At 45.8% G+C, this 15,627-nt stretch overlaps 1 protein-coding gene across 4 annotated transcripts in view; it reads left to right on the plus strand.

Annotated features, from left to right (window-relative positions):
* OPN4 (opsin 4) overlaps nt 1-15,627 on the plus strand; it is a 93,815-nt gene that overhangs the window by 35,044 nt on the left and 43,144 nt on the right. For 2 of the 4 annotated variants that reach the window (XM_083146345.1, XM_083146346.1), the window contains exons 2-3: nt 9,271-9,413; nt 14,598-14,731. In XM_083146345.1, coding sequence (XP_083002471.1) covers nt 9,271-9,413; nt 14,598-14,731 — 277 coding nt within the window. Of the gene's footprint in view, nt 1-357; nt 463-750; nt 1,022-8,142; nt 8,418-9,270; nt 9,414-14,597; nt 14,732-15,627 lie in introns of those variants that run through there. The other 2 variants (XM_083146347.1, XM_083146348.1) reach the window with 2 other exon arrangements.

Genomic DNA, 15,627 nt, shown 5'->3' on the forward strand with positions numbered 1-15,627 from the left:
GCAAGGCTGCCAATATGCCTATTCTGTTCCCTTACAGCAGAAGTTAGATCTGCAAAATGGGTGTCAATCCTATTAGCAATGCGCACATGAGTACCTACACCTACCCGTACACTACGTGCAATTTTTCGTAATTGAAGAAACGTGTCACGCATGTACCTCTGGATGTCACCTATTTGCAGGCTTTGGGAGGCCATAAATTCTATTTGTTTCTCCTTGAAATTGACCAAGGAGTTAGCTACTTGGGAAGCAGAAGCTGCTGTATGGGGTGTGTTTGTGGGTGGGGGTGGGTTGGGAGACACCCCACTTGGGGGAAGATCACTCTGTGATGAGGTCTGTATTTCCTCCTCTGCCGCAAAGGTCTCCACGGGTTCAAGAATGATGTCCATTTCGTCCAACACCATCATCGAAGAATCTGTTTGATGTGTTCCTAGTTGTATAGCACCTGTGGATACAGATGAGGAGGTAAGTACTGATGCATATATAGGTCAGACTCTCTTCAGTACTGTTTTAGAAAGGGCTTGAGATGCTGGACGCACATACCTAGGGGTCTTATGTACTTACACATGTACCCCGATACAGCATGTAACATTGACATTAATGATAAGTGAGATGGCTAGGTCAGATTACATTCATTTCCGTTGCAATGTAGCAGCAGGAGATGAATGTAGTGTGACATATTGTGGATGTGACATGGGTGTGTGTACTGTATGTGTAATGGCGTGTTTTTTGTTCATTTACCTGCTTCCACAGATTCTGCAGCAACGGGCCTTCTTTTCTTGGATGCGTGAGCACTTCGGGATGGACAATCTGTGAAAGGAAAGATGGGCAGCCATTATGTACCTTGCAATGGATAAGCATTTGCGGCAAACATGCATTGAAATGACATTAATGGACAATACTTTCTTTGGTTAAGGACTACATTATTTAGTCCCCACATTATTTGACACCTGTTTTTTACCTGATTATTTTGTTAGAGTATTATTAAACTATTGGACACATTACAACTGTTGGATAATCTGTGGTATGTAGCCATGGCAGCTAAACCACCAGTACACCTATGTGTTTTTGGCCACATACATGTTAGGCTGCTAGAAAGAATGTTACAGTGTTGATCAATATCAGCAGTTGTGGAACTACAAGGCCCAGCATTATGAGCAATTTTAAAGTAGGAGCAGGCAATTTCTTGTGCATGACCTTGCTGGGCTATGTAGTTCCACAGCAGCACTTTACTTAGCATAACAATTCAAGTGAACATTACAGTTTGAAAACATTTGCATGTATGTTTAAGATTGCATGTGGTCACACTTACCAGCTCTGGATGGTGTTTGCGGCCTATCGGTATCCGCGACGTGCATGCCAGGCAGGACCTCAGGGGTTATGATTCTTTTGAGCTTGACCTCATAGGACGTGTAGCAGACAGTGGTGGGGCTTCCTCCGCCAGTCTTGGTGGCCTCCTCCAACTCCATGGCCATTTTACTTTTCAGCTGCCTTTTGATGTCATTGAATCTCTTCTTGACATTTCTGACCAGGCGCTTGTGCTGACTTACAGCGTTCCCCGCCTGGGTGATGTCCTTCCACATAGCCCTTTTCCGCTGTGCTGTGGTCTTGTGGTGAGTTTTCCCAAGTAACCGGTCAAACACAGGCATGATAGCCCGGACAAGCGCAGCATTTTCCTCGTAGGAAAATCTGACCTTTCGGCCACTTTTTGTGCGGCCAGCTTCTACCTCCTCATTTTCGACTCCAGCCATGTACCCCTCCTCCTCCATGCCAGTGTCTTCCTCCTCCACACCTCCATCTTCCTCCACCTCTGACATGTGGCCCTCCTGCAGCTGCTGTGGGGTATGGTCAAGGTCTTGGCTATAGGATGGGGATGCCAGTGGATCCTCCACCTCCTCCTGCTGGGGCTGGACGCCCAGGGCCTGGTCTGGGGCTGGCCTTGCTGTGGCCATGCTGCCTGCCACACTGCTGGCTCTCCCACTTGGCTGGCTGCTGCCACTGCTCCCTCTGCCACTTCTCACTCTGCCACTGCTCCCTCTGCCACTCCTCACTCTGCCACTGCTCCATCTGCCACTCCTCACTCTGCCACCAACACCTCTTCCTCTACTCACACTGCCACTGCTCCTCTCCATGCTCCTTACTTCCTATCAAAGAGTGAAATGGCGCCAGTGAACCTTTATATAGGGGGTGTGATGCATAATGGAGGGGACAGAGGTGGGCTAATAGGTTGGGGGGTTCTTAGTCATGCGGAGACAGTTTTGTAAATCGCACTCCGGTTGGTCCAAAACTCGCACATGACCGGCGTACAAAATCGCACTTTTTTGTGACTTAAATTCGCACCACTTCGCCGCAAATCGCACCACTTCGCACTTTTCAGCCTCCAAAGCGCATCCCATGAAATATGCGAATTATTACAAAAAAATGCGATTTGAAAAAGGGCGAATAGCGGCGATGTGGTGCGATATAAAAACATGCGCATTTATCTCAATCCATAGAATGTCACCCTTGATATGACAGAGTGAGTTCGGTTTTATTTTACATTTACCTGAACATTTTAACTGAATTTTGATATTTTTATTACTTTTAGGGTGACTAAATACCTTTAATTTTACTGAAGCTTAACTCTTTTGTTTCATTAAATAAAATTTGTGGGCAGATTGCCCATGATTAAAGACTAGATAGTCAAAATCTTCTAGAAGGTTAGCCATCGTCTCCCTATTCTTCTTCTGCTTAGTCAATATTATCTAGCATATATTGCTTAGCATTGATCAGGGGTAGCCAACTCCAGTCTTCGAGAGCTACCAACAGTTAACATTTTCCATGTCTCCTCACAGAATCACAAGTGAAGTGTTTAGCTCCACCTGTGGATCTTTTAAAATGAGTTAGTCAGTAATGAGTGCACCTGTGTACTTGCGAGATGAACTGGAAAAACGTGAACTGTTGGTAGCTCTCCAGGGTCTATGTAAATTCAAGGCTGTTTTCCATTAGTTTCTTGTTATGGGGTGGAGCTATTATTAGGTTCTTAGCTTTAGTTTCTAGAAGCTTCTGTTAAGTCGTTGGAGGGTTAAGAAAGCCTTTGGCTGACTGCAGCTCTTCTCTGTTTCTGTCTGGATTGATTTATACTATTCTCTATCTTTTTCTTTCTCTCTCTATTTATATTCTTTCTTGCTTTTCTTCTTGTGTCTCCTTCCTTCTTTTTCTATCTTTTCTCTCAGTAAATTGTGATTGATAAGTATGTCTGCTAGGCCCAGAAGTGCTGCGGGCATTACAGTGAGGGGTTAACTGGAGCTGTCGGGTCCCAGGACCCAGTGGCGGTCTCCGGGCCTAGAAGGAGGGCCAGGCCTCCGAGTTGTGGCCCTGCCCATTTGCCGTCCCCTTCCCCCATTCGGCCAGCAGTTAGGTTGGGCCGCGGACCTGATAAGGGGTGCTGCCCGCTGTATCGTAAACACTGGCCGGCAGAGTGTAGTGGCGACTGAGCATATAATGGGGGATCCGGCTTGATTGCTGCGGTGACGCCCGGTTGGATTGTCAGCCCTTCCTGTCAGGCTTCTGGTAGCCATAGCGGAAGGGCTGCCATTAGAAGTAGAATTGTGGCACATGCGCACCATTTTGAAAATGGTGTTTTAGATTTGGACAGTGCTGAAGTAACGGTGAGCCATAATAGGTGCCAGAGCACTGCTTGCAGGCACCTTGCATAATTTAGTCAGCAGAGTGTGGCTCCTAGTAATGCTAGATCTAGGAGGTATATATGCCGCCATCCAGCTCAGGGTCTCCTACTAGGGGCTGTGGTTCAAGAAACAGAGCTACCTGATAGAGGAGATATTGATCCACTGGTACCCACTGGCGGTCATAGAGGTTTGCATAGAGAAAGGGTATCCTACGCAGATGCTGTTAGAGCAGGTGCTCAGCTGGTCGGGGCTGGTGCATTAGATGCGTCTGCCATTTCGATTTTTACGGCAGTGGTGTAGGCAGTAGTACCGTTGCTAACCGCCGGTCCAGGCAGGCAACATGCTGAAAATAGTGCTGGACATAGTTTGGCGCATTTAGTTGGGGCTATATCGCAGGTTCTGGCTCCAGTATTGTATGCATTATCTTCTGGAGTCAATTCAGAAGTGCCTCCAGGCAGTTCAGTTAGGGCTAATGTTTTGTCTGGAGATGCTATTGATTCTATGTCCACAGAAGGCTCAGTAGACAGCAGAATGGAAAGCGCAGCATTGTCAATGTCCAACCGAGGAAATAGAGCGTAGTCTACCGCTCCACCTGGTACTAGATCCAGAGTTTCCCATCGTCACGATGAGAGGTCACTCATGGAGTCATCACACCCCAGAGCTGAGCCAAGCGCTGGGAGTCATAGGTCTGGTGAGTCTTCTTCAGACCCTGACTTTGAATTGGAGTCTAGCTCCATTTCAGGCAGGACAGTTTTGGATACTACAATGTCTACATATAGTTCTGCTAGTGAAGGAAATACATTTTCACACAAAAAGAGATCTAGAAGGCGGAGGAGAGTGACCGACTCCTCTTTGACAACCTCGGACGATGTGTCCACATCTGATGGGGGTGTTCATAGGCCAAAAAGCATAAGGTATTCCCAGATATCAGAGGAATCCGACACGGTGCACTGCTCAAATACGGCAGTTAAGCGCTGTTTGCGTCCTAGGGCAAGGTACAGAATTTGTAAGGGAAGGTACATTAATACATGCGCTCTTACAAGTGATGATAAGAGGCAAGATTTGTTTCCGTCCTACAATAATTGGACGAGATGCATGTTGATCTTCGCAGCTGCATATTTGGAGACTAGGCCTGATGAACACATGAACTTGGTGTAATACCAGTTCTTGGTGCATGACCTTTTCACTAAATATAGGGGTTTTGCATGGCGTACCTTTGACGAGTAGTTTTTCAGGAAACAACATGGTCGAAATGTCTATGACTTTGGCAAAAAAGAAGTTGAGCTGTTTGTCGAGGTCACTCCGATGCCTGGACCTTCTAGGTTTAATTCTAGGTACACCTCAAGATTTTCTAACGATAAGGGACAGGGCACACTTTACCAGTTTAACCAGCAGCATCACAGACTAATAATGGTCAGTGTAAATTAGGAAACAGGTGTCGCTTTCATCACATCTGTCTGAGGTGTGGGGGCTTCCATGCCATAAAAGACTGCGTTAGACACACTACCTCAAACAGAACACCTGTTGCTCCGGCTCGGCAAAGTCGCAGTCCAGCGGCTGCCGTGAATGGATAGGGCTTACACTCCTGTTAGGATCGAAGCTCTTTTGCCGTGGCAAAATCTTTTTCGCTTTTGGAATCTTTCAGGGTCCCGATAGCTAAGGAGAAAACTTAAGGTACCACAGTTTCCTTGGTTTATCTAGGGATTGAGATTGATACTAACACAGGTTTATGTAGGTTGCCTGAAGAAAAGGTTTCTCGTCTTCATGTCGAGATACAGCGGCGTAACTATAGCACCGCATCCCCCGCCACCGCGGGGGGCGCTGTGCATGTGGGGGCGCCGGGGGCTGCGGTGCTATAGTTAAACCCCCCCTCAATCCCGCGCAGACTTACCTATCGCGCTGGTCCCGGCGGCTACGTTCTTCTGCTGAGGACCACCACAGTTCTCTGAAACTGTCTGCTGTATGGGGGCGGCCATTTTTTGGTGGTCCTCAGCAGAAGAACGGAGCCGCCGGGACCAGCGCGATAGGTAAGGCTGTGGGGGATTGAGGGGGGGTTTGCATGGGCGGCGGGGTAGGGGTGCTTGGCGGGGCGGCAACGGGGGGGGGGGGCGCCCCCCTCCTAACGGCGGGGGGGTGCCCAAAACGTAGCTACGCCACTGACGAGATACGTTTTGCACTAGGGGCGGGTAAACTAACACTTAAACAGGTTCCGTCTTTATTGGACCTGTTTAATTTTGCATGCAGTATCATTCCCATGGGTCGCATATTTTGTAGAAAATTGCAGAGGGCTATGGTTGGAATTAAACGTCTGCATCATTTCTTGCGATTATTGTGAGAAATCAAGATGGACTTAGCTACTTGGGATGATTTTCTAATAAAATTGAATGGGGTCAGGATATGGCAGGAGTAGCCAATTTCCAATACTGTTCTACAGCTATTTACCCATGCAGCGGGTTCTTCAGGGTTTGGTGCCTATTTTGCTGGGAGGTGGTGCGCGGAACAGTGTTCAGACCATTGGGTTTGCGATGATTTAATTGAGACTATGTTATTATTAGAAGTATTTCCAATTCTATTTGCTCTCTAACTTTGGTCCTCAGAGTTGCAGAATCAGGAAGTGATTTTTTGGTGTGATAACTTAGGCGTTGTTTCGCCATTATTTGTCAAAAGTCAACATCACTCCTGGTTCTTCGAGTTTTAGCCAGGATAATTATGTTATGCTTGATTAGCAACATTACGTTGAGAGCCAAACATGTGCCAGGAATCACTAACGAGATAGCCAATGCGTTGTCTCACTGCAATTGAGAGCATTTTAAGAGATTAGCCACAGGCAAACAGAATTGGTAAAAAATTGTCCCTCTTCTGTATGGCAGGTTATCCTGCAGAACTAGAAGATCTGGGGCACAGATCCCTGGCGCCAGCAACTTTCGCGGCTTACCTTGCATCCTGGGAACTATGGTCCCAGATCCTCATGGCAAATGCCTCACGAGGTAAGAGTTTACGTAAAGTTAATTCTTGCCTTTATTTGGCATTTTTATACCGCAGGGAAATTGCGGACGTATCTGGTCCATACCCTGGCAGGTATTTCATACTTTTTGTGCCTTAGGGGGAGAGAGACTATACCAAGTATTTTCTTCTTTCAAGGGTGCTAAAAGGTTGGTCAAGGGTGAACACACCCTTGCCTGATACGCGAAAGCTTATCTGGATGTGAGGCCTCAGGCTTGCAAGGGGTGGCTGGTTCATTTAGATGGCTCCCCCTTGACTCATCAATTTCGGTCGGTTTTGGAACGCTGTATTTTGAACTTGGATCTATCACGATTATGGGACACAAACTTTCCGTATTGGCACTGCTTCAGCTGCTGTAGCGGTGAGTTGGTCCGATGTCAATATCCAGACATTTGGGCTTGATGATTTTTTTGTGTTACTGCCAGTTCTACGGCTACTTCCGGCTCGTGGAAGTTTTGCTGTACCTCGTCCGATGTGGAGGGATGCTGTGAATCCATAGGTTATTGACAGAGTTCATTGGAAGATTAACTCTATTGTGGGATGGGCAGTCCGCCAAAATGGAGGGCACATCGTTCCTCATCCGGGTATTTCCTTCTGGGACTGTCAATTGTACCGTTTGGACGGCGTTCACCTATCTGACAGAGGAATGGATGTCTTTATTGAAGAGGTCTTTAGTGTATTTAGGTCCTGTTAGTTTAGTTTAAGGTGTTCTTGGTGGTGGGGCAGGTTTACGGACCTGCTTTGGCTGTTTTCAGAACGGTTTGTGTATTTTATTAATTTAGTTTAGGAATTTTTCATTTGTTTATTTGTTTTTGATTATTAGAGGATTGACCGGCATGGATAGGCGTGTACAGCAGTATCAAAACGGGTATCACCGTTCCAGGTGGACCTGGACTCCGCGCTATTCGATCAAGTTTTGGAAGCTTACAATTCTTGGTGACCTCTGGTCCAAGGGACCAGAGGTCTTCTGACTCTGACAGTGTGATGAATCCGCCCATGTAAAGTGGGAAGTTGCCCACTTTGGTGAGAATTTTTGCTTATTTTATTTTTAATTTAAATTTTTTATTGTTTTTATTTTTATTGTTATTCAACTTTTAATTTTTATTTCAAACCATTCTTCTCCCTGCCACCTAAGCCTAAGGAAGGGACCTTTTCTCTATTAGTTTTAAATAGGCCTTCCTATCTAAATAGGCTAGAAATGAAAGCTGCCCCCCTTTCATCCATACTTCAGTTGTCCGTGTCTTTATTTTAGAGTGCGTGTGAATGGTGTGTGGTGTATCTGACCGTATGGCGTTTACTGTTTCACACTGTGGCCTTCACCATTTCTGTATGTGGTCTATTTAATTACAGTATATATTTTGAATGTTTTAGCTATTTCATTTTTAGCATTATCTATTATGATTATTATTTTTATATAATGTATGTTTTAAGATTATCCTTATTTACTTTTGTTTTGTTTACCATTTGTTTGAACGCTATTTATTGATCACCACTCTATTATAACATCTTCAATTTGATTTAATTGATTTCATTATACTTGTTTAACCGTTGCTCATTCCTACCCAAACTTGCCTTAAACTATTAGATGACTGAACATAGGGCCTGATTCAGCCCTGATCGAAGGGCTGCAAATTGGAAGCCCAGATGATTATCGAACAACCGCGCATGCGCATGTTCCCTAGTGCGCGTATACAAGCCATCCGTGCGAACAAAGCCAGCAATGGCTAGCCATAACTGGCCACTCTCAAGGTGAGTGACAGGCACCAGGCATTTGGGGGGGGGTGTTTGGCACGCAGGCTTTTTCTGGGAAAGCCGTGGAAAAACACAGGCATTGCCCGGCCGTTGGGAGACCATCACAGTGCTGAATCAGTCTAGAGTTATTTGGCGGCTGTGAACAGGGGGAAAATCATTAGTTGATGAGTGATTGCGAATAGTTTTCTCCCTGTGTGCTCCGCTGCTAATGTATTCGCAGGCTTGCACATATGGGGGGATGGAATATGGGGGGGGAGTGAGTTGGTTACCGGATCACTGGGCTCTAAAGATTTGCATTCAGGTCTGAATCAGGCCCATAGAGACTAGCTTTATGATATGTAAAGCTTAATGTGTATTTTATGTTTGTATTGAAAATGCCCCATACACACGTGGCTATATGTGTTTTAACTTTTGTGCTGAGCGATCTAGTTAGCACACAACGCCCTATACACAGAAAGCGATGTGTGCTTAGCAATCTGTGCTAAACCAATGTATACTTGTTCTATCTAGATCTTGACTGCATATGCTAAAGATCTGAGTGGGCGATGGCAACATGCGGTATTGCCATCGATATGCGATGTACACATGGGGCAATGTGTGCTTAATTTAGCGATCTATACAGATGTTTTTGGGGAATAATTAAGCTGTGCCCCCCTACACTAAGGCAGAGATTGCATCCCCAAAATGTGACATCTGCACCTCTCCATTTCATGTGAACCATTTCTTCCATCGAAACAAAATAATATATTTGTTTTTTTCAGCAACAAACTACATCTGTCATCTGTACATCTGTAAATAAAAATAAATAAATCTGTCCGCTAACCTGTCTGCCTTATATTGTTTTGGCCAGGAACCAGCCATAGACAGCATTCACCATGTGTACCCTACATCGGATATTCCAGATCATGTACACTATACAATCGGAGCAGTGATCCTAGCGGTAGGAATAACTGGAACACTGGGTAACTTCCTGGTCATTTACGCCTTCTGCAGGTACTTTATATTGATGTACAGTATTTGGTTGCACATGACTTGTAGACTACATTTACCAGACTTACATATAAATTTCAGTTATTCAAGCGAAGGACCTGAGTAGGGATCACTGATTCCACTATAATAAAGATGGACATCTGGAAATTAGGATAGCAATTGAAGGAATATTTCTTTGAAATGGCTGATGCAGAGAATCTTCTATAGGATTATAATGGGTAACATTACGCTCCAAGATGCTGACTGTCGAGATGTTGACCATGTCCCGCTGTTAACATGGCAGGTGCCATGTTTCTGGAGACTTCCTTCCTCTCTTATGCTGTGTACACACGGGGGCGATAGGGGCTATAATCGCTGGGAATATGGTCGCAGGCGACCCTATTGCCAGTGATGGAAGTGTGCCCCGGCGATAAATCACCGGGTGCGCGTTCTCGTTTTCTGCCCCATTGTAATTGCTGGTCGCAGGAGCTTGCTCCTGCGACCAGCTAATTACCTCTGCGGCTCCCCCAGCAGAGGTTCCTTTTCATCAGCGACCATCTCTGGTCACTGATGAAAAGGAGACACTGAGCAATATATTGCTCAGCAATATATTGCTAGCAATATATCTCCCCCCCCCCCCCCGTGTGTACGCACCTTTAAACTTCGATTGTGTTTATGGCAGACCTTTCTGACACATGCAGTGGTAGAACTTGTAGGTCGGGAGCCCAGGTGCAAAATATAATTTGGGCCCCACTCCTCTGTCCCAACCCATTTTCTCAGTATGCAACATGGCAGTGAGTGACAGGGCGAGGCAGGCGGTGACAGGGAGAGGCAGAGTGTGACAGGGAAAATAGTGGGTGACAGGAAGAGGATTACAGGGGCAGCAGTGGGCCCCTTAGTCCTTAATGCACATGCTGCACCGATGGAAGCCCCGCCTCTGGGCACATGACTTCATTTTCACTTCACATTGCTTTCATCTATCATTTATAGGCAGAATACAGTATTTAGGCCTTGCCTTCAGTCTTAAGTCAATAAACTACACAGAATTAAAATAGAGCCTCAATCCTAATATTACCTCAAATCTAAAATGAAATTAACCTTATTTCTCTATACACCAAAGGAGATAAATCACAATGGTGGAGATTCTCTAAAGCAGAAATGTGGTAAAAACCCCATTATCTGGGTTTTTACCACATTTCTGTATGCTCTGTCCCCCCCCCCCCCCCCCTCTGCAGTGACACCCGCAGAAGCCTATGGGCTTCTTTCCGCAGCGCTGTGTGAGGGATCCGATCCTTCCCAGCATGCCCTGCGGCCGCGCCGTGCTCTGCACATGCGCAGATGGACTCCCGGGTCTCAGACCCGGAAGTCCGGCACCGGCGCTGCATCGCAAGGGACAGCTCTTAGGGAAGGGAAGAGCTGTCCCTTGCATTAATGATCACTATGTTAGAGCATATGCGATCATTAAGAATGCGGTACCCGGTGAAGGGGGGCAATAGAGGGCTGCGGATGTTAGAACATCCCACCCAATACCTGTTCAGTTAACACTTGAGGATGGCAGTTACAGATCCAGAGCATTTAAACAATGTCTTATTTTAAAAATAGTATTTTTTTTTATAAATACAGTCCTTTTATGATGTTTGTAAAAATCAATTTAATTAAGGTTTATAAATAATGTAGGGATGTGCACCGGCCACTTTTCGGGTTTTGGGTTCTGATTACCTTGAGGTTTTGGGTTCTAATGGGTTTTGGCAAAACACCTCCTAAGTGTTTTGTGTTTGGATTTTTTGGGTTTTGGGCTCTGATTTTTTTTTTTTTTTGCTCCTACGCTATATTAACCTCAATAACATTCATTTCCACTCATTTCCAGTCTATTCTGAACACCTCACACCTCACAATATTGTTTTTAGTGCAAACGGTTGCACCGAGGTAGCTGGATAACTATGCTAAGCCACACAAGTGTGCGGCACAAACACGTGGCTCATGTAAGAGTGGCACTGCAGCAATAGATATGGCAGTCCTAGGCACCAGACAGGTAGATACAGCAGTACTAGAAACAAGACAGGTAGATACGGCAGTGGGCACCAGACGGTAGATACAGCAGTACTAGGCAGTGGGCACAAGACAGGTAGATATGGCAGTGGGCACCAGACGGTAGATACGGCAGTACTAGGCACCAGACAGTAGATACAGCAGAACTAGGCACCAGACGGTAGATACAGCAGTACTAGGCAGTGGGCACAAGACAGGTAGATATGGCAGTGGGCACCAGACAGTAGATACAGCAGTACTAGGCACCAGATGGTAGATACAGCAGTACTAGGCAGTGGGCACAAGACAGGTAGATATGGCAGTGGGCACCAGACGGTAGATACGGCAGTACTAGGCACCAGACGGTAGATACAGCAGTACTAGGCAGTGGGCAAAAGACAGGTAGATACGGCAGTACTGGGCACAAGACAGGTAGATACGGCAGTACTAGGCACCAGACGTTAGATACAGCAGTACTAGGCAGTGGGCACAAAACATGTAGATATGGCAGTACTAGGCAGTGGGTACACAAGACAGGTAGATACGGCAGCACTAGGCACAAGACAGGTAGATAATATATACGTCAATACTAGTATATGTGCAGTACACCAGCAGAATTTATAATAATTAATTATAAGGTACTGGTTGGGCAGTGCACCAGTCCAGCAGAATTATTTATTACAGTTCCAGGCAGCACTGCAGGACAGGTATTATTTTTTAATTAAATAATAGGTACTTGTTTCCTAGCACGGCCACACCGATTTACATCGGGGTGGTCGTGTCGGAAAAATCGGGTCGATCGCATCGCATGCGATTTGGTCGCATGCGATGCGATCGTCGCGACCGACCGATTTTTGACCCGATTGTTTTTTTAATGAAATGTAAATCGGGTCCCTGGGACCCGATTTTACATTGTATTCAATGTAAAAATATTCCCAACCCCCCCAAATTTAACGGCGTACACCGCACCCCACGATAGACGCCAACCCGAAGCGTGGCGAGGGGCGGCGGTGCGCGTCCTCCGACCTTTTCATTCCCCTACTATCCACGTCGGCGTGGAGTTGAGAATAGAATAGTGTGGCGAGCGCGGCGAGCCACCGAGCCCGAAGCGTGGCGAGCGCAGCGAGCCCCGCGAGGGGACGCGGATACCTTCACAGGTAAACGCGTCCCTTCACGGACTTCACAGGTGTCCGCGTCGCCACGGACACCTGTGAAGCCCGCGAGGGGACGCGTATAACTGTGAAGGTATCCGCGGCCCCTCGCGGGGCTCGCTGCGCTCGCCACGCTTCGGGCTCGGTGGCTCGCTGCGCTCGCCACACTATTCTATTCTCAACTCCACGCCGACGTGGATAGTAGGGGAATGAAAAGGTCGGAGGACACGCACCGCCGCCCCTCGCGGGCTCGCTGCGCTCGCCACGCTTCGGGTTGGCGTCTATCGTGGGGTGACGACGGGGACATCTATAATGTGAAATGGGTCATATTGGCCCATTTCACATTTTTCACATTTTTTCACTATTTCAATGTCAAAAAATATTTTAACATTGAACCCGATGGAAAAATCGGGGGCATCGCGTCGTGACCATTGTTAATGGTCCCGACCGACGCGATGCCCCCGATATTTTACCTTTCCCGACACGATTTTAATGTTAAAATATTTTTTAACATTGAAGCCTATGGGGAAATCGCGGGCATCGCGTCGGTCGCGTCGGGACCATTGTTAACGGTCCCGACCGACGCGATGCCCCCGATATTTTATCCTAGCCGGCCAAATGGACCTGATTTCAAAGGAAATCGGGTCCATCTTATGGATCGTGTACCTTAACTAAAGGTACACGATCCATAAGATTTGTGGCCGTGCTAGGAAACAAGTACCAAATAATATAGCAGCCTAGTAGTAGGTAGAGAAACTACTAGGTAGGCAGTAGCACTGGCAGTGGGCACCACACAGGTAATTAATTATTACAGCAGGAGCAGACTACTATGCACCAGCAGAATTTATAATAATAATTAATTATATTTTATTAGGTACTGGATGGGCAGTGCACCAGTCCAGCAGAATTATTTATTACAGTCCCAGGCAGCACTGCAGGACAGGTATTATTTTTAATTAAATAATATAGCAGCTTAGTAGGTACTATAGGTAGTACTACTAGGTAGGTACTTAGGCAGTAGCACCAGTGGACTGAGTAGGTACTGGCAGCCTCTATTCAGTGCAGGCACTAGCAGGCAGCACCAGTGGACTATATATATATATATATATATATATATATATATATATATAAAATTATTATATTAGGTACAGCACAGCACCAGAGGTAGGCCCCAGCACAGAGGAGACAGTAGTACTACAAGTACACAGTTAGAGCCGACTGTCCTCCTTGCTAGGATGATCCCACCCTAAGCAGAGAGGAGAGCAGTACTGAGGGAGACAGACAGCAGACAGCCCCAGCGAAAAAAATATTGCGGTTTCAAGGTCAAGCTCAAGTTTAAGCCCCAGCAGCAGCACCAGCACACCCTCTCCCACCCGCTCCTAGACTGGAGTGAAGATGGCGGGCACGTGAGGCGCTATTTAAAGCCTCGCGAAATCCGGCGCCAGGCGATGACGTTTTGCCCGCGCGGCCGGAACCGAGTAAGGCGGGAATCTCCGAGCGCTGCTCGGACCTGTGCTCTGATTGATGGCGTCCGTGGGGGCTCGGATCTCCGGAATCCGAGTCCTCACATCCCTAAAATAATGTGGTTAATTTTTCAACAAATGAAGTAAATCAGAAGATGAGGGGAACTAAATATAACTATTTTTAAAGCAAACATCAGTGACCATTAAAACTATTTTATATAATTTAATCAAGCACATTAAAACACACATAACACTGTTTTGGTGCTTGTGAGAAATGCTTGTTGCACATCTATTCTCAACCTTACCTGTGAAGAATCACTAATGCTTAGCACAGACCAAAACCAGAAAACCAATGTAGGAGGTCAGAGTTAATTTCCTTCAGTGGATTGAAGAAATTATGTGTTGGACAGTAGCTTAACCCAGGCTGGATAATTAAAAACTGATGAATAGTGGAAGCTAATCTGGACTAAATTCAATTTATGTTACATCACTTGACAGCTGGTTTATACTGATAATCACAGCTTTGATAGGATTAATATTTTTTTTCTGCTTTTTTTTATTTATAGAAGTAGGAGTCTTCGATCTCCAGCCAACATGTTCATTATCAACCTAGCTATCAGTGATTTCTTCATGTCTATAACTCAAGCCCCTGTCTTCTTTGCAGCAAGTCTGCATAAGAGATGGATTTTTGGAGAGAAAGGTAAATAACATGATTCCATTTTACCATGAAGAGAACACGAGAATTGGAAAATCAGGATGCAGATGCACCAAGCTTCAAAAAGTGATAAGGTTGAGAGTGATTAACTACCAAACAATCAGCTCCTGACTGTCATTCTACAAGCTGGGTTTGCAAAGATGACAGGAGCTGGTTGGCTAGTAATTTCACACTCTCTACTTTATAACTTTATGAAGCTTGGTTAATCTGGTCCTAGGTCCTTGACATCCTAGTCTCCAGTATTCACAAAAGTTCACGCAGGGGTGTAACTAGACATTTGTAGGCCCCATAGCAAAAGTTTATAAGGGCCCCCTATTTAGCAACTGATGGTAATAAATGTATATAGCAAATATAAGTTAGATTGTAAAGATGGGCCCCCTTCAGCTCAGGGCCCCATAGCAACTGCACCCCTTGTACCTATGGGAGTTAGGCCCTTGAGTTCACGTGACCATTATCCAGTAGTTCCCAAACTGTAAATATAACAATTTTCCACAGATAGTTGTGTGGAGGAAAACAGCAGACAATATATTAAATTAAAACCACGCCCAAAAACACAAAGTTGTATTTTTTTTGCATGAAGGGCAATGATTTTAATAAAATTATACACTTATCAGCTACGTACTGTTGCCTGGATCCAGAGGCGTCTCTAGGGTTGTTGTCACCTGGTGACATTTTGGATAAGGGATCATTTCGGATTTGCTCATTTTTTAAAATTTGTTATACTCACCTGCTCCCCATCCATCCTGAGAGGCATCCCTGGTCCACACAACACATTTGTTGGCAAGTTGCTCAATCAGATTGTGATGTCACTCAGGTGCTAAAAGGAAGGGGTAATTCTGGTTAGGAAAAAAACATTTTGTATCCCAATTGCACACTGAATG

The sequence above is a fragment of the Crinia signifera genome, chromosome 6 (assembly GCF_055691185.1).
Source record: "Crinia signifera chromosome 6, ASM5569118v1, whole genome shotgun sequence".
Classification (NCBI taxonomy): domain Eukaryota; kingdom Metazoa; phylum Chordata; class Amphibia; order Anura; family Myobatrachidae; genus Crinia; species Crinia signifera.